This window comes from Kryptolebias marmoratus, linkage group LG7, assembly GCF_001649575.2.
Source record: "Kryptolebias marmoratus isolate JLee-2015 linkage group LG7, ASM164957v2, whole genome shotgun sequence".
NCBI lineage: Eukaryota > Metazoa > Chordata > Actinopteri > Cyprinodontiformes > Rivulidae > Kryptolebias > Kryptolebias marmoratus.
The window spans coordinates 12713511-12736133 of record NC_051436.1 but is presented as its reverse complement, the minus strand read 5'-3'; the positions used below and the strand labels follow the sequence as shown (position 1 = coordinate 12736133).

The window sequence follows — 22623 nt, the reverse complement described above, 5'->3', positions numbered from 1 at the left end:
CGCTGTGTAAAACGGATCGGGTTACCGCCCGCTATATTCCTCATCAATAGATTTTATTTATTTATTTTCCTGTAAATGGTTTTAGTTTAAAGTTTTTCCACATATATGTGGGGAAGTATTTAACCATCCTGCTGAAATTGGGTCAAAATGGCCGACAAGGCCTGAGTCTTAAAACAGGTTTTAAGAAGGAAGACTTAAGTTTTCAGTCCATGAAGTCAGCGTTTAATAAACCATTTGGAATTTTGGAAAATACTCACTTTAACATAATTAATAAAGCCAAAGTGAAGATGGTGGATAGGCTAGCTTAGTGCTCTGAATGTAAGATGGATCTTTCCCGCTCTTTTGCTTGCTAATTGCCAAGCTAACCACACTTGAGTCCACAACAACTGCTCGTCATCGAGTTTATTTAATATGATTTTAAAAAAAAGTACATTTGGTGTAATGATGGTTATTTAGAAACTGAAAGTGTCTCATTATGATACAGATGGAAAAAAGACGCCACATGCACTGCTAATCAATGTCCATTTAGCATCTTAAAAAAAGAAAAAACAACTATTGGACATATCCCAGTGCTCAAAATCAAATGTTAAATGTTTGTTATTCTAACAACACTTCAGAATGATCTTTTTTTGTTAAAAAAAAAAAAGGTTGGAGCTCATCAATCACTTGTTCAGCTTTCATCATTCAGACAGAAAAAAGACAATTTCGACAATATTGTGTCTTCATTACAGTATTCTTCAACCAATAATCGATTTTTTTCTGTTTGCTCAATAAAAGCAGAAATAAATTATCGCTCCTTTAGACTTCAACTGTTCAGCTTTAAGTATTTAGTATAACGGTTTATAGTAACAGCTAATGTATGTCTAGCTAACCCCAAAACAGAACTAACTTAGCACAAAGATTAAAAAGGCAAACTGGAAAAGAGCAATGTTCAAATAGAAAATAATTTTTTTTTACATTTTAACTGGTTTATAACACTTTATGTCGGAGTAGATGAATATGTACAAATATCCAACTAAACAGAACACATTTTGACAGGGTTTAGGCTAACATTTATGCTAAGCTAATTGTAGCTAGTTCTGTCTCGCTAGGCTAGTTGCTGGATATAAAAGGTTAGCTTTTATATCTTGTTGGGCTACTCCAGGCAGTTAGTCAAGCAACACATGTAAGGCTAACCTTTATGTCTTCCTGGTTACCCTAGCAACCCATAAAAGACTAATTTTTATGTCTTGTTAGCCTAGCAAAACATAAAAGATGTAGGCTAACCAGGAAGGCATAAAAGTTAGCCTTTTTACATGTTGCTAAGCTAATAGTGCTAGCTTAGCAACCCATAAAAGACTATCTTTTATGTTTTGTTAGGCTAACACTGGACAATTAGCTTAGCAACACGTAAAAAGGCTAACTTTTAAATGTTTGATTGGTAATAGTAAGAGAAGGAATGTAAAGGGATGCCAGTCAGAAATGGAGCGAGGTGAGTCATGACTTCATTAGATAATTCCCAACTCCTTAAACCAAGAACTACTGTCAGTCTGACGCTCAGAAGAATAAGCAGTGAAGAACTGCCACAATAATAACAGAGTTTACGCGATGACATTGTCCCGTAAACTGTCCTGTTGGCTTAAAGGGGAAGTTTCAACAATCCTGGACAACGTCTCATTGGGTGCGCTGCTTGGTGGTAGCACAGCAGGAAGTGTGAAATCTGTGCATACTTCGACTCCGACTCATTTAATGCTGCATCGGAACGCTGATCCACGAGGCCGGATCACATCAGTCAGTGCTCGGGACGCTGGAGGTTTTAACGGGGCATCCGGCCCCATCGAGCTGCTGTGAGAGTACCGAGAGTTCAACAGTCATGAACTTATTTACCCAGGTTATGTCAACAGAGCTGGACGTGACCGGGTCCTGTGAGCGAGCCCTGTGAGGGCTTCGCGACCCGCCGCACGGTAAAAGTCAAGTCGCTCCTCTTAGCTGGGTTACGTCAGCTCGCTCCAGGCTGACCCACGCACGCCGCTGTAGGTGAACCGCGTGCTGGCGCCGCTCGGAGGCGTGTGGCCGTTCTGCTCGGGGCTCCTTGGCCCCGTTCTCGACCGGCCCGCCTCCCCTCCCCTGGCGGTCCTGCTTCCGGCCGACCTCCCCGAGCCGCCGCTCGTGCCTCCGCCGCCGCCTCTCCTCCCGAAGCAGCGGCAGCAGGTGAAGGTGGCCAGCATGCCCTGGCGGAAGCGCTTGTTCATGAAGCAGTAGATGATGGGGTTGACGCAGGCCGACGTGTAGGACAGCAGGTGGATGAAGGAGATGGGCGCGCCGGTCAGACGGTAGGCCGAGTGGCGGTCGAAGGCCTGCCACGCGTTCACCACGAAGATGGGAGTCCAGCACAGGAAGAAGAGGAAGACGATGACCAGGAGCATGCGGATCACGCGCTTCTTGGCCATGAGGTTGGACGTGGAGCTGTTGCTGCACACCCGTCCCACCGTGGGCGTGCTGGCGGAGCTGGGGAACAAACCCGTCCCCGCCGTCAGGCTCTTCCTCTTAGAGGGCTGCAGGTAGCAGCCGTCGCTGTCACCCGGCTTGATGCTGGATTGTCTGTCTGTCAGGGAGGATAGAGAACATCTCTAGGTTTGAAAACACTCCAGAACAACATCGATAAACATCTAGGGTTAATTTGGTCTAAAAGTGAAAGGTTTGTCGAATCCAAATCTAGCTCGAAAAGTCTACGTTCAGCTCAGACCGTCAAGATTACAAAAGACTTCTTGTAAACGTGTAATTATATCTTTTCATTAACAACTAATGTCTTCCTTTTCAGCTCTCAGCTGAACCAAAGTAATTAAGTTTCTTGACATCATAATCAGTTTACGGGCCAAAAAAAAAAAAAAAAAGTTCTTAGTCCTTCAGAGATTCAACTCTTTTAAGTTCCCTTTGTGTTTTCAAGAATTTGAGCATAATTAAATTATAAATGAAGTTTTAAGGACTAAATGTGCTTTAAATTCAGCAGGAAATAATTGAAATGAACACCAAGACTCAACTCAGTTTTCACGTCACATTTCCTCCCACTGGAATGTACATAACTGCAAGGGCATGGTTTAAAAAAAAAAAAAAAAAAAATTCCCACCTTTTTTTTTTGGCTGCCACGCTAATGGCTAAACAAACTGTTAGCTCACAGACTGCCTCATTGTTAAAAGGTCATGTTATATTTTTATTACAGATAAAGATGGGTTACGCGAGCTAGGTCTCATTTTGTCAAACTTGACTATCAAGACAAGAAGGGGTACGTATTTTTTATGTTTTTTTAAGCATGTGCTAGTAGTGTAATTAAATTAGACGAAAACAGTGTTTTACCTCACGTTCACGTCCCAATTCTGTGTACTAGCATGTAAATTTATTTCACGCGTCTCCCAGAGAAACCATTCTGCTTCATGTAGCATTAAACACGTGTTACTTCACAGCCAGAAGAACACTGAGGCTGCGTTCACACCTGATAGTCCGGTAGACTCGGGTTGATCGGGGACCAAAATGTCAACTTTTGTTCCATTTTCAGCTGCTGTGGTTCTCATTCACACTGAACTGAGTCAATCGAGTCCAAACCCTTTGAGCAACCTGTCCCCCCCCCCACCCCCACCCAAGAACTACTGAAGGAAACGACATGAAAACCTCTGAAGAAGACACAGAGCGTAACTTGAAACCAAATTGGAGCGGCGTCAAATTATAGCTGTTTTAGGAGTTCTGTTTTGACCACGAGCCATTTCTCCCCCTAGTGGTAGAAACATGTTTCGGTTGTATTTACCCAGAAGGCTCTGTGCTGTAGTCCACTTCCTGCTTTTGGGAGCGGTCTCCGGTCCACTTGTGTTCACATATGCATTCGAACAGCGCCAGAGTTCACTTCAACCGAACCAAGACCGAGGTTTTTGGGCGGACCGGAGTTTGATTATGCGTTCACACCTCCCCAAACGAACCGGACTTTCGAGGCGAACGAACCTAGAGTCTGATTAAAGCGGACTAAACATGGCTGCTGGGAACGCAGCCTTGGAGCGAATGTTTAGTTTTCCATACCTCTGCTGGATTTCCTGTTGGAGAGCTCAAACTTGATTCCGCGGTAGAGCTCCAAGGAGATGAGCCCATAGGCCGTCATCATGACGATGCCAGGGATCAGAAAGAGGAGCAACAGCAGAGAGACGTACCTACAGCAGACACATTTCACAAGAATAAGTGAGTTTAAATTTAAAAAAAACCATCACGGCCAAACTGTTCTGAGCTGCAGTGAAGCTTCATCTGTACATTAACTGAGGAAGCAGAAACCAAGCAGAGCTACAGTCTTTGAAATTGTTGTTTTTTTTCTTCCTTGTGTCCGCCTCACACCCGCGTTGCCAGGGTGGGAAAATCAATCAAGTTAGCCGCCCGAGGTTACGGTCCCCGCTCACCAGGACTGGTGGATGACGTCATTGGGCCACACCAGGCGGCACATGTGCCCCGTGCTGTTGTTGAGGCGGGTGAAGGTCTTCAGGGTGCTGGATATGGGGTACGGCAGCATCAGGATGAAGGACGCCACCCAGGTGGCCGTGATGACCTTAGCCGCGTGGGACTTCGTCTGCCACGCCCTGGAGGTCAGCGGGTTGCAAATGGCACTGTAGCGCTCCAAGGAGATGGCCACCAGGTTGAAGGTAGAAACGCTCACCGAGACGCCTAAACAGAGGGGACGGGGGAAAAAAAGGGCCAAAAATTAACAAAACCGAGCTTAATAGAGTCTGTCCTGAGCTCGGTGAGGATTGGACTCTGTGGCCTCTTTGAATTGTCATTATTTTAGACCAAACAGCTGAAAAGAGCACAGTTTTTTATTATATAAACATACAAAAGCTCACTAGGTGCATTGCTTCTGTGACTGAACGGTTTAGATTGACGTTCACATCGAAACCATGCAGGACCAGGCTTGGACACCGCTGAGCTAGAGGAACTAAAAGTAGTGACAAGGTTTCCGTCTACTGATCTCATAGAGGCCTTCTGAGTGGGATATGCGTCAAAATAATCAAAATGCGTTGATAATTGTTTCGCAGCCCTAGTTTCCCAACCCTACTTGTGCATTAGGAGCCTAAGTCTTTTCTGGAATAGTTTTAAACTTAACTTTTTTAAAGTTAGAGCTAATTTATGTCCAGCTAACCCCAGAAGAGAATTAGCTTTGCGCAAAAACTAAAGAGGCAAATTGGGAAAAAAGCAATATCCAAATTTTAAAAACACTTTTTTATTAGTTTAACATTTACTTACTAATGCAGATCTGTACGTACAAAAACCCAACTGAGCTGAACACATTTTGACAGGGTTTGGGTTGACATTTAGGCTGTCATGTCTCGCTAGTTGCTCCACATAAAGGCTAGCTTTAATATCTTGTTAAGCCACTCTACGCAGTTAGCCTAGCAACACATAAAAAGCTAACTTTTATGTCCTTGTGGTTAGCCTAGCAAGACACAAAAGACCATTTTTTATGTGAAAGACAAACAACTATATCTTGCTAGGCTAGGCTAACAATAGGCAATTAGCTTAGCAGCACATAAGAAAGCTAACCTTTATGTTTGGCTAAGCTAACTATAGGTGGTTAGCCTAGCCAAACATAAAAGGCTAGTTTCCTTCAGTTCTGTAGGTATATATCAAATAGAAAAACCAAATTGTAATTAGTTCTTTCTTTTTTTTCGTCATTAATCTTTGTAACTTCCAGACATCCTCCTAACACATTCACTATAGTGTTTTTTGGTGACGGCGCACATTAATGATTTGTCCGATTTAACTGTTGAGCTGCAGGTCCTGCAGCCGTCGGGGCAGCGTTAAAGCGCTCCCTAACAATAACGAAGTTCTATAAATACACATCGCTGCGCACAGCCCGAGAGGAACGACCCATGAGCAGATAAAAACGCAGACAAATGATCTGCTGATCTCCCAAAGACGGCACTCTAATCTCCACGTGCGGCTTAATGACGGAGCAGCAGCGAGGAGGGGAATTAAACTCACATTTCCTCGTTTGGCTGTAATTGGATGAAAATGAAATATTAGTTTTCAACACATCATCTGTAATGACTCCTCGTTGGCATTAGTCTGAGCAGAGGCTTTCTGCTGGTGCACCAGAGGAGGTACTTATCCGATTAACAGACAAATTAAAGACCAAAAAAAACCACTGAATGTGCTGAATCACCCCTTTGCAATTTGTCACGAAGGATTTTAAAGGTCTGAAGGTCGATAAATGGAACAGACACATCAAGTAAAGCGCGGACCTTGACGTGCGGCGTTAAGAAGGAGCAATAATTAGATGTTTAGTCCTTTGAGTAAGTTTTAAAAATGAATTTATGGCTTATGTTTTAGTCAATCGGAGTCTTCATAAAATAATCTTTTGCGGGAAAAAAAAACCCAAAACAAAACACAAAATGAACATGTCTGTAGTTTTTGAGTAGCGACACCTGCTGTTTAGGAGGGGAACTGCAAGGAGTCTGGAACTTTGTGATGTTTCGGACTCAAATTGTTGCTGTAGGGTTTAAAAAAAAGCTGAAAAACTTTAAGATGGACTGTCCAGCGAAGAGAAAGGACAAGTCACCGTTTTGAATTGTCACAAATGAGGTGACTGAACATCTTGAAACAATAATCCTTCTCGACGCCAGCTCTTATCAGAGAGTAGCTAGCTGCTGCTGTGGGATAATCGTGCTCGCACGCTATCGGACTTATTAAATAAACGTGTACCTGATATAATATATATATAATATATATTATATAATATAATATATAATATAAATATTTGAGATTGCAGTTGTTTTAAGACGACCGCGATCCACTTCCAGCTACAGAATCTGGTGTTTAGAAGGAATTAAATGTTGTGAACACCCCACAGGTGGAATGTCTGAGACATGTAGTTTTGGAAAAAAAAAAGAAAAAATTAAACACCTGAAAGTAAAAAAAAAAAAAAAAAAAAAAAAAAAAAAAAAAAAAAAAAAAAGAGTCCAAAAGGAGCGCAGGGCGGCTAATGACGGTGAATAATGTTTGTCCCTCAGCTCCTAAACCTGATGAGGTTGGACGTGTCCCTGCTGACTCACGGAGGCCACTCAGATTCTCTGTTTTCTTTTTCCTCGCTCAGTTATTTACGGACACGCTTTTAATCAAAATGTGTTTTTTTTTTTTGTTTTTTTTTTAAAGATGCAGACAATGTCTGATAAGAGCTGGCGTCGAGCAGGATTATCGCTCCGAGATGTCCGGTCACCTCATTTGTAACAATTTAAAACAAGGATTCGTCCTCCGTCTTCGCTGGAAAGTCCACCTCCAAAGTATTTCAGCTTATTTACTTTATTTTTTTTACCTTTTAAAGGAACAGTTCAAATCTTCCGAAATTGTTTCTCCTGTTTCCTCTTTACTGGAAATTTCATTTTTCTTTCCTTCCCTTTCTGCTGTTCTAAGGATGCAATTTTTTGTCCATTCTTCCCGTCATGCAGCTTTGAGGATAAATAAAACGAAACCTGTAAATGCATCCAAAACATACGGCTTGATCAGGACTAGTGTGCGGTGACGTTCGGTGGCCGTATGTCGTACAACAGAGACGACAAACTGTGAGAAGTTTCCTCAAAGACGACAATGGAGTTTTTGGCCAAACAGGTGAGAAATCTGCCATCTTTGGAGCTCTGTAGCTCAGACATATTTCGTAGCAGAAACATCATTCAGAGTTTAAACTGGTCACAGAAAGGTGGACTTTACTTGACCAAGCTGTCTTTTTCGTATCTTTGATAGTTTTTTTTTTTTTTTTTTACACAATCACATTTTAGATGGAATGATTTTGACCGATTTGTTCAGCTGACAGTAACCTTTTGAATCTCCGAAATGTTGAAATCTTTTCCAAACAAACTCCTCTCACTCTCACAACTCTATTTTGCTACGTCTACACGTTGAGCATCAAGACGTAGATATTTTTGTCCTCTTTCACTCAGAGTGTCTCCCGCCGCTGTAGGACTTACGGTTTTCTCTCAAATCCCTATAAAAGGCAGATAAGTCACCCCCCAGCGTCCGCAGACTTCAGTTGTTTTTTCGCTCAAAATCGGAAGTGAATATTTATTTATTTTTTAACTTGTCATATCTCCTACAAAAAACACTGTGGGCACATAAAAAATCACAAGTGTGACCATCAGACCCTTCTGCTGGTCGTAGATTAAGAAGTTTTAATATTTGACCTAGAGTTTTTACACAGCGGCTACTTGTTTGAGCCTTACTTTTCAGTCCGACTCTGCTTGTCTTTCTTACGTTTGCTGTCAGGGAGTGAGAGACACCGGAGTGTGGTTACCACAGTGACCGTAATGAGCTGACTGCAGCTTTCTTTTCAAACTTGGTTCTCTTTACATGTTTTGTGCAGCTTTTTTTTTGGTATTTAGCGTAGATTATTACAAAGTTATGTTGGGGTTTTGGACACCCGTGAAGATTTCTCGATGTGTCCTTCTGTGGGCTCCAACCTCTCAGACGCGTTTGAACGGACGTACCCATGAAGTACATGACCAGCTTGCATATGCCGATGCCGAAGATGAAGTCCCTCATGAGGTTGGGGATGAGGGTGAAGGGGATGCACACCAGGGACACCATGAGGTCGCTGACGGCCAGGGACAGCAGGAACAGGTTGGTGACGGTCCTCATGCGCCGGTTCCTCACCAGGACGGCGATGATGAGGCTGTTCCCCAGGACGCTGAGGAGGAAGATGAGGCTGTAGAGGATGATCCGGACTGTCTGGTTGATGTCTGGCAGAGGAGGACACACACACACACACACACACACACACACACGTTCACGTCATTCCTCTTAATTAGACCTATGGGCTACGTTGACTCACCCTCTCTGACACAGAACACGTCCATATCTCGGGACGTACAGCGGCATGATGTCATATTCGTTGTTTTGGCTTTTAATAACTGATTCGAGCCGCTCTTTTTTTTTTTTTTCTGGAGCGGAATGGTTACACAACGCACGCTTACAATGGTTTTTAGGATTTGGAGTCAAGGTGAGGCTTTAAAACCCATGAAGCAAACCTGTACGGATTAAAATAACACCAGAGATGGGTTTACGTTTCCACTCTTTGAGAGTTGAAGTGACCCAGTCTGGGAGTTTAATCCTTGAACATTTTACACTTCGGGTTTTATAGTTTTGACCCATTAATCGTCGGCAGTGGCTCTGGCCGTGGCTGGCTCATGCTGCAAGGACCGAAGGATCAGGTCAAAGGTCAGGGTCACAGATCAGCCCGTGCTCTCACTCTGCAACTGTAGAACAGGAATGTTAAACTCCACAGCTGGACACCTCATGGGTCAAAGATGATGCCTGTTGATTTCAAGATTCATGGGGTCAAAGGTCAAGGTCTCTGCTCCTACATGTGAACATTTTGTTTCCTCCACCAAGGAGGTTCTGTTTCCGGTTGCTGGTTTGTTTGTGTGTCTGTCAGCAAAGGTCAGGTAAAAACTGACGAACAGATTTGGAGGAAATGTTCAGGAGATGTTGGGGTTGAAACAAAAATAATGGGTTAAACGTTGGTGCTGATCCAGATTATGACCCGGATTGCTCTATTTTGTAATCACGCTGCGGCCTTTGTGGAGGTTTGCGCTCTGAGTGCTTCCAGGAGGTTGAGTTTGTTTCTGTTATGTGTGATTAGTTCGGCTCTGAGCTCGTCCCTCCTCACCTGTTCCCGCTCAGCCAATCGCCCCTCCTCCAAATTCGTCCACCTCGCCTCAGATTAACAGCGAGAGACGGCTGAAACTCGGACACACTTGGGTGTCCCAAAAAAACATCCATCTGGTTCCTGCTCGGACAAATCCGGCTTACATTAACGCCGACTTCACTCAAAAGCCCGGTCCGAACCAGTTTGGTTAAATGATCTCCCAGTTCTGCCAAAGAACAGGTGGTGAAAGACCAGCCAGAACTGCTGGAGGCCGTTTAAGCAAATATTAATGCAGGTGGAGGTACGTATTTGATGTACACCTGCGCAGTGTTGACCCCGTGGATTAGAGAGCATCCTTGAGACAACCACGGGACCAAAGCGCTGCTCAGAACGATGAATACAACTCGAAACATAAAACGAAATAAATGAAGAAAAGCCACACAAGCCGAATAATAAAGAAACATAAAAAAATTCTACAATAACTCCAAGCTTGTGTGCCCAATTCTTGCTTCTTCTTTTTTTTTCTTTTGAATAAGTACTGCTCTAATAACTCATTAAAACATCCGTGCCCATGATGGATTTCTGTAAACTTCTGTCTCTGTGGGTTTCCATCCCTCTGATCTGTAACAGACTGGACTGGCGCGCAGCTCGCGCCTTTGTTTTCCTGTCTGTTCTGTTTGAGTCTAACCCTGGGGGAGGAAAAAAAAAACAAAAACAAAAACCATAACGCATCATAAAATAACGCTTTCTGTCTTCTACATGTAGCCGCTGCCTATTTGGCGCGCGCTGACCTGCATTTAAAGGACCCGAGCCGTGCGCCTTAATGCGCAATGACGCGTAAAGAAATGCCCAAAAGCGAGCGCTTATTTGCCACAAGCTGGAGCTCCTGTTCTTATATTATTATTATTATTTAAGATATAAAAAGCCACAGATATATATTTGAATGAATGAGCCGTGTGCATACCTTGAGGCTCGGCGGACAGCTCCTGGCTGCTCTCACATTCCGATAGATTCCTGATCCCGAAATTGCACAGAATCTTGTTCAGATCCGTCGAGTTCAGGAGCATGTCCTGGATGGTAAACGTCTCCATTTTGCTCTCCTCCTCCACCACCACCCAACCCTCGCCTCCTTCTCTCCAACAGACTCAGGTCAGATCGGTCTCCTGAACACCAGGGTTCATGCTCCAGAAAAACCAAATACAAAAATCCAAACCAGCCCAGGAGCGAGGAGAGCCGAGGAGCCCGCCTCCCCACAGGTTGCTGCGCGCTCTGAGGGCGCGCTCAGCTGCATGTGGAGCTCAGCCCAACAACCCCTCCCCCCTAAAAAAAAAAAAAAAATTAGGATATAAGATCAGACTTCTTACCCGGGTTGTTTACGCGATTTTTAAAAGATTGGAGCCAAGCTGCACCTATTTGTGTCCCATCCCAGGCATGCCGCTGCAGGCTGTGGCATTTTCTCTGGAAGCGTCGGCGGCGGGCGGACTGACTCAGGCTCTCAAAAACCCGTGTGTCTGTTAGCAAAATATCTCCCGAACCACTGGGCGGATTTGAATGAAACTCTCAGATGTGGATCACTGGGTGCGCGTCCAGAGCTGATCGGCTCTTTGGAGTCAGTCCGATTCTAGATGGCCGCCACAGCTAACTGATATTAGAAAACACAAAAGTGGTGACAACTCGGTCAGTTTGACGGATGTTGAGCTAAAACTCTGTGTGGTAGTCGCCGAGAGTCGTCCACAACAGCACGGGCTGCGAGGAACCACACAGCGCGTAGCATTTCTGCTTCAAACTGCCGCCTTAATTCTTGGAGTCAGCTCTGTCTGTCTGTTAGCAAAATATCTCATGAGCCACTGGACGGATTTGAATGAAAGTCTCAGAAAGTAATCAACTGTCTTACATCTGCAACTGATCAACTTTGGAAGCCGACCCAATTCAAGATGGCTGCCACAGCTAACTGAACTTAGAAAACACAAAAATGGCTACAACTCACTCGGGTTTGCAGATATTGAAGTGAAACTTGGTGTGGTAGTAGCCGAGAGTCGCCCTCAACACGTGCTTCGAGCACATGATGTTATTTTTAAGATCCGACTCAAATTTTTCCGGCTACAGAACAGAAGTCCAGCCTTTTGTTTTGAGTTCACAGAGAATTTTGTAGCTGTTGATTGGAACGTTGTTAATGTCACATTCACAGGTTCACATTCCACGGTTATTCTGGCAGAAATATCCTGAGCTTCCTGCAGGAAGTGCCTCAGCCTGCACCGGGACCTGCCACAGCTAGCTGCTGCTGCTGCCTTCAGTTTCAAGTAGCCACAGAGTCTGAGGTGAGCCGTTACTGAACCACAAACTCTTGAAAAGCCTTGTGCTTTTTAAAAGCTACTTAAGCTTTGCTTATTATTGACTATTGCTTTGATGGTGTTGGTGTTTTAGCTACTGTTTTGTTGGTTTTGGCTACTGTTTTACTCATTTTAGCTTTTAGCAACTGGTATGCTAATATTGTTTTTTAGCTGCTGTTTTGCTAAAAAACTTTTGTTGCTAATTATTGCATATTGTTTTGATTGTGTTGGCTTTTACTGTTTTGGTTAGTTTTGGCTACTGTTTAGCTCAATTCTAGCTTCTAGCTACTGTTTAGCTAACGTTAGCTGTTAGCACTTGGTATGCTTTATTAGCTGCTGCTTTGCTAATTTAAACGTTTTGTTAATTATTGACTATTGCTTTGATTGTGTTGGTGTTTTAGCTACTGTCTTGCTCATTTTAGCCTCTGTTCCGAGCGTTTTAAGTTTTCCGCTTCAGTTTTAGCTTCTTTAGCATGTTTCAGCGCTTACACTGCACATCCCGGACGGTGCAGTCTGTCTGGGTTCTGTCTTCATTTTATTGAGGAAAAACACCGGGAATGTTTACAAAAACAAAAATGTTTGTAATATCCTGAACCAGTAAAGGGTTAAAACAACTGAAGTAGTTGCAGTCTAAAAAAAAACTATAAACAAGAAAACAAATAGAAAATAGAATATATTTATTTTATTAGAGAAATATACATTTGTCACACTTCGAATTTGACTTAAAAAACATCGGAACGTGTTTTTTTATTGTTATGTCGGAACCAAAGTACCAGTCGCTTGTTTCTCCTCCCCGCCCCGCCCCTCTGACCCGACCCTCCGTTGCTAAGTAACGTCTCCAGGTTACCGCTGCAGCCTCAGCAGGTGAAGCCGCGCCTGTGTGTGTGTGTGTGTCGCTCCCAGGTGACACCGGAGGATGGAGGACGGCTCGGAGTTTTCTCAGAGCGTCGCTCAGATCGTCCAGCGGCTCAGAGGGAGCAGCTTACACTCTCAGCTAGAAAGGCAAGCTAAGGTGAGTCGGTTAGCATCAGGCTAACACCCCCGCTGCTCTGTTTCACCCTCGGTACAAAGCTAACCTAGCTGATAACACAACGAGCTGCTCTCTTTCCCAGGACTGTTTACATCGACCTGAGATCAAACTGGAGTCTCTGAAAGAGGACGTGCGTAATTTCCTCAAAACGTCAGGTGGGAATATTTGAATATCTTGTGTTTTTTTTTTTTTTTTTTTTTTGCCTTTCTGATGCAACAGAAATCCCGCTGAGTCACTGCGTGTTTGTTTGTTTTTTTCAGGCTGGGAGAAGAAGCTGCAGAATGCTGTGTACAGAGAGCTCCACGTGTAAGTCACAGTTCCTCCGGAGGGGCTGGTGGGTTGCTTTGGTTTGGTGGAGGCATCCAAGATGGCCGCCGCAGCTAATCGACGCACAGGCGGCTCTGTCAGGGTTAGAAGGATGGAGCTGTTGCAGACAGGCTTTTTCTGTTGTTTTTTTTTAAAATACTTTTTAAACCAGCAGAACAAACTGGAGCCCTCTAAAGACACAGGTGTCAAACTCATGGCCTGTGGGCCAGATCCGGCCCCTGGTAATATTTAATCCAGCCCACCAAGATAACGTTTACATGTTATTAGATCTGACCCTCCAGTCTGTGACAGATCGAGTCTCTGTCACGTCTCATTTTGTGTAATGAAGTCTTCCTGTGTCGGTTACTTTGAAGCCAAGAAAATGAAGTTTTAAATTCGCAGTAATCTTTGATTTTGACGTGAAAAGAGCAACAGAGAGCAGGAAACTCTTGTTGATAAACTTGCTGCCAAGAAACGATCTTGATCTAGCATGTTGCTACTTTTGGCTTTTAGTTAGCATGTTGCTACTTTAAGTTTTAAGCTACCATGTTGCAACTGTTAGCTTTTAGCTCCTGTGCATTACTGCTACTTGAGCCTTTTTATATTCTGTTACTTTTAGCTACATTTCCATTACTTTTAGCACCTAGCTAGCCTTTTGCTACTTGAAGCTGTCCTTTTAATTTTTTGATTTCCTTTTATTGTTTAATGAGCATCTTGCTGCATTCATGCTAGCCTTTTGCTACTTCTAGCTATTAGCTAACCTTTGTTGTTTATGTTTTGCTCGTGTTCAGCTTGTTTTACCTTCAACAACAACGTTTCAGCTGTCATTCAGCTCCCAGCTTACCAGTTTACTGCGTTTTCTTTCCTATCGTATTTAATTTTAGTTACATGAACTCACAGCAGTTGTTATTAAACTAAAAGTATTTGAAGTGAGATCAGAACATGTTCTCACCGATCTGTTTTTTTTTTCCGAACTCTGACTGTCCCTCTTTGGTGTTTCAGGTCTGTTTATTTGGGATCCGCAGCTGAAACCCCCAGCCGACTCCCTTTAATATCGCCGTAGGTCCATTAACGCTTTGAAAAATGTGTCCCTTCAGGAACAAGCGGGCCTTTTTTTTTTGTTGTTGTTTCTTTTGCTCTCTGCAGGCCCCGGCGTCGACATAACGGCCGCCACCTCCCGGCACGTGCTCTCACAGGTGTTTAGATTAGGCCAGCTGCTGTTTAGTGCTCAAAGACTTTGAGTCATTTTTTCCTGCTGTGAGCAGGACCTGGTGCATGTAGTGGAGATGAGTTCTGACTCATCTCATCTGTACGCAGGGCCACTCATGGCGACAAACTGGAAACCTTTTAGGACTTTATTTTTGATGCCTTTCTTTCTGAGTAAAGCGGCGTTTGTGTCTCTGTTGGCATCGCTCTTTGAAAGCCCGCAGTCTTTTAAGCACTTCTGTGAATTCTTGCGTTTTCCTATTCCAGCCAGCTGCCGACGTGTCGTCCCAAAGCTCCCGCAGAGCATCTCAAAGAACCCCTGGCCTACATGAGGAAGGCTCAGGTCAGTCCGTCTCCTCTCGTCTCCGCCTCGTTCTTGTCTGCCAATCGTCAGAGACGTAAACCCTGTTTTTAATACACCTTAGGTGGGATCTGAAGCTAAAGCTGCAGGTGTGTTTTCTCCTCTCGCAGGCCAGCTGGGAGAAGCGCGTCCTCAAAAGCCTGAACAGCATGAGCACGGAGCTCGAAGTGCCGCTGGCTCGCAAGGTAGCGAAAATATGCTCCGTCGCCGATAATTTAGCTAAACCTAAGCACACCGCCGCCTCTCGGACGGCCTTTATCCGCTCACTGAGGGGGAAGGAAAAGGGGTTAATCGCACAGATGGAGCAGTTGAAAGGAAATGAAACGGTGTGAGCACGCTGCCGGTCCGTCTCAGGAGGGGGGGACGTGCGACGTAGGATGTCTTTGTTCCACCGGGGTCCCCTGAATCCCGACCAGAGGCGACCTGGAGTCAGACCCTACGGCTCCCCACACCTCGATCTTAGAAGTAACGCTGGCATATCTCTGCACAGCGCTGTCAGAATGACCCCCCAGGGCCATCGTGTTCACACCGTGGTCACTCGTGATCATGGCGGACAGAGAGGTTGCTCAGATGTGTCGTTTGTGATCTGTTCTCGGGTCATTTGCTCGCATGTGGTCGGCTTTGATCGAGTAGATTCCCACCGGGCAGGTTAATGTGTATCTGCAATCAGATATCAATAACCTAGACGGTGTGCAGACACACACACACACACACACACAGCGTGCCACAAACAGGACATCAGCTGTTTTCTACATCGCTTCACCGTGAGCGTAACTTCAGCTCCGTGTTAATCGGGCGAATAAAACGTGACGTAAAACCGCTTAGACCGTCCTGTGATCGACACAGAACATTGTAGCTACAGTGACCGCAGTGGTCTGATCAGCTCTAAAACAATCAGAACAAACTGAAGAGAAACTTGGCGACCTGGAAATCTGTCCTCATTGATAAAATCCTGACGAAACGGACATTTTTATTTATTACAAGAATTGCGATTAAACCGTTTATTAAAACCTTCAGAGAAGAAAAGCAAACAAAGACAGTTTGTTTGTTTGTTTTTAATCAGCCAGCAGCTGAGCAGCTCAGGTAAGAACTCTGCTGCTGCCTGCCATGGACCACCTTCTAAAAATGTTTTCATTGCCCACCGAGGCGGTTCAGACCTTCGTTCAGCGCTGTTTGAACTCGAATGTTCTGGGGTGAATCGGAGCCCTCGTGCACTAACGTCGGCCCTCCATCAAACTCCGCCAGGCGCTGTTATTGCTCTATAAGTCATCCTCCGTGTCCGCTGGCCGGCACTCTTTTTTTTCCCGATGGTTGGACGCTCCAGCACCTCTGTGACAGCACCGTCACTTCGCTCAGGATCCTCCTGCGAACCGAATCGGTACCGTCCCCGACGCGGATCAGACCGTTCTTTCCGAGTGCTTTTTTTTTTTAAAATTTTGTAACCGGCGAGTGTATCGGTAACAACCAGGCCGGATGGTCTGCGGTCTCCGTATGTTCGGCAGAGATGGCGGTCGAGCCGGAGGTGTTCATTGACGTCTTGTGTTTCTGTCTGCTCCACAGAGGCCTGCAGCCGAGCAGAAGGAGCTCGCCAACAAGTGGAACGAGATGGGCACCGACGAACCAGGTCTGCGGACGCACATCTGCCTCTTCTGAAAGATTAGCGCCGGCGTGTTTAGCCTCAGCTTAAAGTTCCGCTCCTCTAAACCGGACCCGCCGCTGTCACATTTGCTCTAACAGAAACTGGACTTTAGAGGATTTGTACTTTTTTTTTTTCTTTCTTTTTACTGTGTTGATTTTGCTTTTCTCTTGTTTAGATGAGGACTTAGGAAAGAACAGCCATAAAAGCGATCCCGCAGTCGAATTTACGATTGTTACTCTGACTCGGATACATTTTTTTTTTAGAGGAACGTGCTGAAGCGCCCCGTTGTTAAGGTCCGGATTTATGGGCTCAGGCAGACCTCGTTTTCAACTTGAAGCCAGAGGACACGCATATCTTTAGTCCTAACAGTTCTATCACGGCTCGGGGGGGACATATAATAACATTTAGGATGTGCCGTCCTCCGGCTGTAAACACTTTGGACTGCGAATAAAGAAGCTATCCAGACCTCTCGCACGGAGCGGCGATAACCAGCGGCAGCACCCCCCCCCCCACACACACACCACCCACACCCGTCATCCTCCTTCCATCCAAACACTAATGCCTCCCCCCCAACCCCCTGCTCCGGCGGCGACGCGTCACATGAATTTACAGCCGAGCTGCGCAGACGGCCGGGTGGAAGTCCCACTTGAATTCGGCCTCAGCTGCTCCGCTCCCTGACTTGCCAGCTTTAAAAGCTGCGTTTTAACACCCCCCCCCCTCCTCCTCCTCCCTGGGTCAAGTGGAGAACTTTATAAATAATCTACCTATAAAGGCTGTTAATGTGTTTTTTGTCCTTCTCAGATTTAAGCCGCTTCAGGCCCGTCTACGCTCCGAAGGACTTTCTCGAGGTAATGAGAGTCCCTCCTGCTTATATAAGTTCTCCTTTTTTTTATTTTATTTTTTTTCTGCAACAAAGAGGTCAGGACGAACATCACCTCGTCGTCTCATCCGTCTCACCAGGTTCTGATCAGTTTGAGGAACCCCAACCACGACAGCTGCGAGGACGTCAGCACCCGCAGCCACTGGGGTCTCATCCAGGTTCCCCTCAACGTCCGGGACGTCCCACAGCTGGTGGGGACAAGTCTTAATGTGGTGGCACTGTGTGTTTTTCTCCAGGCCCCTGACAGCCTTTCAGAAAAATAAAAACTTAAACTGACCCAGAAAATGGCATGAAAACGACGATACGAGGTGTTTTGAAGTGGGGTTCTGTGAGCAGTATCTTACCAGCTGAAGATGGCTCTCAGTTCGTAAAAACAAAGCTTAATTGTCACCAGTTTTGCTTTACATGGTTATTCTGGCAGAAACATGATGATACTCCAGCTGAAAGTGATACAGCTAGCTGCTGCTGCTGCCGTTAGCGCTTGCATACAACCGTAAAACCTCCATGTAAATGACAGTGATGTAAAGGTTTATATAATTAAATGTTTAGAGAACTAGACTCTCTCTGCAAACTGATGTCATTCAAAGCGCTATCTGCCACAGGTAAGATATTGGCTGTTCATAAGGTCTCCGTAGAACCCCATTTCAAAACAAATGAGGGGTTTTTTTTGGCTTTAAAATGAAGGATTACCTGAATTTGTTTTGCTCCGTCACAGAGAAAAGCCTACTCCGAGCTGAGCCTGAGCATGGGGCAGTTGGGGATCGACGACGTTGGGAACATCCATCCAGGTGTGTGTGTGTGTGTGTGTACCATTAAATATTAAGCTCATAAAAGGATAAATCTGGCACGACGAGCCTGGAAGTACTCATTTAGCGGCTTTTAAATACCCCAAATATACGACAACAAAAAAAACGGATCTGGTTGGGGTTAAACAACGCGTTTCTGCGGTGGAGCAGTTTGGCCCCAACCTTCTGTAAACCCCGGCGGTGGTGTATCAGCTCCCGTTCCCCTGCCGTGCCTCGCGCCCCGTCTGGAGTCTCTCAAACGATATCTCTGTGAAGTTTAGAAATGGACATTTGTTACGATTCGACGTCCTCTTTAAATGGAGCAGCCTCCGCTATCTGTGTGTTTGTACAGCAAACCGATAACGTTGTTGATGAATCTTATCTGCTCTCCTTTTTCTTTCATGTTCTCCGCGCAGACTTGTTTGAAGGCGACTACGTTCACGTCGGGAAAAAAGGTTGGTGTGTGTTTCTTGGTTTCAAGACCTTGCTGTGAAAAAAAAAAATATATAAGAATAGAATGTAACATCCACGTTAGCTTCATTGGTAACTCTAAATTGTCCCCAAGGTGTGAGTGAGACGTGAATGGTTGTTTGTCTCCTTGTGATGGACTGGAGACCTGTCCAGGGTGTCCCCCCCAGCCTCTCACACAGTGACTGGTGGAGACAGACACCAGAAGGGGGAAGTGGGTAAAGAAAATGGATGGATGAAGAACTGAGGGCAGTTTAACTTGGGTTCTGGGCGTCCAGTCAGAAGAAAAGAGGAAGAGACGACAGCTCTGCAGGCCTTTTAGTTTTAGTTTATTTTGAGGATTTCGAAGGCAGTTGGTGTCCAGAAGCTGCTGTTCAAAGAGCTCAAAATCTCTGAGGTTAACACACGTTGCTGCTCGCTCTTCTGAGATTCCAGGGCTTTTTTTCCTTCGTGGTTTGACAGACACGCGCAGCATTCAAGCTGCAGCTGGAAAGAAGGAGCTACAGGGGTTAGAGAGTGAAGCTGAAACACCTGGAACGTCCCTTTCAGACAGCTTCCTCTTGCGTCCACAGTTAATCCTGTTGGATGTGGTTCATCCTTCTCGGTGGTGTGCTGACATTACCCTGGATACCGCGGCTCTTGATACATCACTTGCCGACTTGGTCACAGATGCGCCAGCAAGACGTGCATTAACAATTTGTCCTCTGGTGTGTCGCCCATAATGTTGTGCACATTGCAATATTTTGAGCCAAACTGTGCTCGTACCCTGCTAATTGAACCTTCACACTCTGCTCTTACTGGTGCAATGTGCAAATAATGAAGATTGGCCACCAGGCTGGTCCAGTTTAGCCATGAAACCTCCCCGCACTAAAATGACAGCTGTTTCAGTTTCATGGTCTCCCAGCAACCAGTGCTGAGCCTTCACGTAATAACCTTTTCCCCTCCCGTGGAGTGACATACCACTTCCTTTGTGTAGATGTACGCCAGAAATCCCAAGATCTCGATAGCCGAGATGCCAAACATGCACAGAGAGTGGTCTGAACGTCGCTACGACAGAACAGAAAGAGAAGAGCGAAGAAAATAGAAGTTTACCTCAATCGGTACTGTCATCGTGATATTTTAGTAATATTATAATCACGTTTTTTACTAATATGCAGCCCTACTTCCTAATTTAAACAAATGTCAATATAAACACCGCATTACATTTATAAACACTGAAAATACGGAGCGAATGTGTGAACTTCCCGTAAAGCTTCTGCGTCCACCAGCCTTAACGCTGACACCAGTCCAGCATCGTATGTCTCTGAAGCACGCGCTGTGCTTCCTAATACACAACCACGCGCCCTCGGCTCACTATTTCACCCTCAGCTGGCTTGGTTTTGGCTCCCGGGCCGCGGCTTTAACTCCAGGCCAAGTGCTCAGTGCAGTCAAACGGGGAAATTTAGGGGGAAGAGGAGCGGGTTAGTTTATGCAGAAACCGGCCAGCACCTTAAGTCAAAGGCTGTGTGTTTTTGGCTGCTGTCACAGTATAGATTTAGGGGCAGTTTTCAGCATGGGCTCCGAGTGTTTTTGCCGGAAAGTTATGCAGCAATCCCAGTAAGGGAAAAAGGAGAGATGACTACAAGAGTTGTAACGGTTTTCTAATTTTTACAGATTTGTGTTAATAGTTTTAGTTTCGGCCCCCCCTCAGAAAACCAATCTCTCCCCTGCCTCGGTGCTGAACCGCCTGCTTCTGGCCGAGCAGACGTTCAGGACGGCCAGGTGTTCATTTTCCCATCTGTCCTGTTCTGGGCGACAGGGTTTGGGTACGTTCGTACATATTGTGTAATTTTCACTGGCAGAACTGGGAGCCATTTCTTTGTTATTTATAAAGTGGGGCTCTGTGTGTTTTTTTTTTAAATTGACAGGGACTGGACAAGAAGAAAACATTGTTCCGTGACACTAAATAGTTTTATTTACGAGGAGAGAATGTGTCATTTCAAAGTTAAAGTACCACAATAGTTATTTTTTTATCATTACTAATTTTCTTTCAAACCATGGGGTGCAAAAGTATTCTGTTTTGTTGCCTTGCAGCTCGGATTTTAAATTAGTTTTTAGTTGAATATAAATAAATATAAATATAAATAGACCTACACAAAATACTCCTACTGAACTAAATCGAGAAGTAACCTTTTTTATAAAAATCATAAAACTGAGAAGTAGTGCGTGCGTATGTATTCACCCTCTTTGCCTTCAGAAGCCACATAATTAGTTAAATAAGGTCCATATATGCACCTCTTCTAATGTATAGTCCACAGAATCAACACCTCTAAGTTGTGAGGGCTGCCACCAAGCAAGAGACAGCATGAAGACCAAGGAACTCTTCAAAGAAGAACAGATCTGCGGTTGGTTTAAAAAAAAACCAAACAAATAAACAAAAAAAAAAAACAAATCTTGAGCATGCCGCAGACAGAGCAGCATTAAATTCATTATTAGGAAATGGACAGATCATCAGGGCGATGATCTAGGAAGCATCCGAGAGGCCAAGGAGAACCCTGATGGAGCCAGACAGCTGAGAGGATCTGTCCACAGGAGCACCGCGGGGTGCACAGATCTGGGCTCCATCAGCGTCAGAGGGCCCGTCGGAGGCTCCTCGAACACGTGGAGGAAGCTGCTGGGGTCAGATGAGACTAAAACTGGACTCTGTGACCATTAAGGGCAACAATCGTGTCTTGGGCACCTCGTCACGCCGAGAAGACCGTGCCTACAGTGAAGCACGGCGGTGGCAGCATCGTGCTGTGGCGGGGGGGGGGTGTTTCATCAGCGGGAACTGGGAAAACCGCTCATTAACAAGGAAGGCTGAAAACGACGAAAACTCTAATGTCCTCAGAACGTGGCTCAGCGAGGTGTTGACTTTATAGAGGGTGATGAATTGTTACGCACTCTCAGTTATAATATAATAAGAAATGGGTTTTCTGTTTAAATTGAAAGAAAAGCCACACAACTCGTTTGAAATCCCAGATTCTAAGGCGACAAAACGGAGAAAACCCCTTTTCAACCCGCTGCGCTCATTTCCATTTTATTTCTTTTTTTCGCCTCACAGAGTTGCTTTGAAGGCGCGCAGACGAGTCATTTATTTAACAGACGGCTGCATTGTTGTTCTGTGCAGTTGTGGCGGAGCAGGACAGCGCGGCGGCGCAGCAGTACAGCAGGCGGGGCTGTCCCACCGGGCTCCGGGCGGACCTGTGGGCCCTCATCCTCAACTCCACCAACCAGCCGCAGGTACGGTGGCCGCGTACTCACAGACGCACACGTTCAGCGGCTAATTTCACCCTCCGGTGGCTGCTGTGTACCAGCCGTACACACACACACACACACACACACACACACACACACAGAGCTGCATTCATTCCCAAGCTGAAGCTCTCAGCTGCAGCTTCTTTTTTTTCCCCCCATTGCTTTCACTTCCAGTACTTTTTATGCCCCAGATTTTACACTATACAGTAAAAAAAAACCCAAAACACAACCCTTGACATATAACACCAACTTCTCTATAACTTCTGCCTAATCCAAGTGTTTACCATGATGCTGTTTATCTTGGCGGGCCACAGCTGCGTGCACAAATGTTAGGACAATCAAATGCTTTCGCTGGCTTCGCTCAAACATCGCTCCTGCCTGCCTGTGTGGGTAAAGGCCCCGTTCGAAAACCCCTGGGAGCCCGGAACCCTCTGCTGAGGCCAGAAAACAAAGGGCGACTGCACGTTCTGCACGTTAAGCGGCGTGAGAGACGAGCCGAGCGCCTGATAAACGATCCAAAGTGGGAAGCGACTGTTACCTCCTGATGTTTCATGAAATACGGCCTTGAAGAGGATCTGTCGGGGGGAGGGGCCCAGGTTTCTACGTTTCACCAGTGAGAGACAAACGGCATCAAGCGTTTCCTCAGACTCTTATTTGAACTCTCTTCCTCCACCACCAACCCCCCCCCCAACCCCCCCC

The 22623-nt window shown here is 45.4% G+C and overlaps 2 protein-coding genes across 2 annotated transcripts in view; one reads left to right on the top strand and one right to left on the bottom strand.

Annotated features, from left to right (window-relative positions):
* Positions 1 to 387: 387 nt before the first annotated feature.
* Positions 388 to 11439, bottom strand: cckar (cholecystokinin A receptor). Its single transcript, XM_017436144.3, has 5 exons — positions 10608 to 11439; positions 8484 to 8735; positions 4413 to 4674; positions 4045 to 4172; positions 388 to 2584 (listed from the first exon to the last, which is right to left on the bottom strand). The coding sequence occupies exons 1-5, from the start codon at positions 10732 to 10734 to the stop codon at positions 1974 to 1976; spliced, it is 1380 nt and encodes a 459-aa protein (XP_017291633.1). The 5' UTR covers positions 10735 to 11439; the 3' UTR covers positions 388 to 1973.
* Positions 4517 to 22623, top strand: part of tbc1d19 (TBC1 domain family, member 19) — a gene marked incomplete in the record, with an annotated part of 30320 nt that continues 12213 nt past the window's right edge. Inside the window, 15 exon segments of the mRNA XM_037976589.1 lie at positions 4517 to 4652; positions 7452 to 7611; positions 11832 to 11961; positions 12804 to 12985; positions 13086 to 13158; positions 13264 to 13309; positions 14312 to 14368; positions 14783 to 14858; positions 14987 to 15061; positions 16437 to 16500; positions 17317 to 17363; positions 17476 to 17586; positions 18111 to 18183; positions 18597 to 18635; positions 21797 to 21909. Of these exon segments, the coding sequence (XP_037832517.1) occupies positions 12890 to 12985; positions 13086 to 13158; positions 13264 to 13309; positions 14312 to 14368; positions 14783 to 14858; positions 14987 to 15061; positions 16437 to 16500; positions 17317 to 17363; positions 17476 to 17586; positions 18111 to 18183; positions 18597 to 18635; positions 21797 to 21909 (870 nt within the window).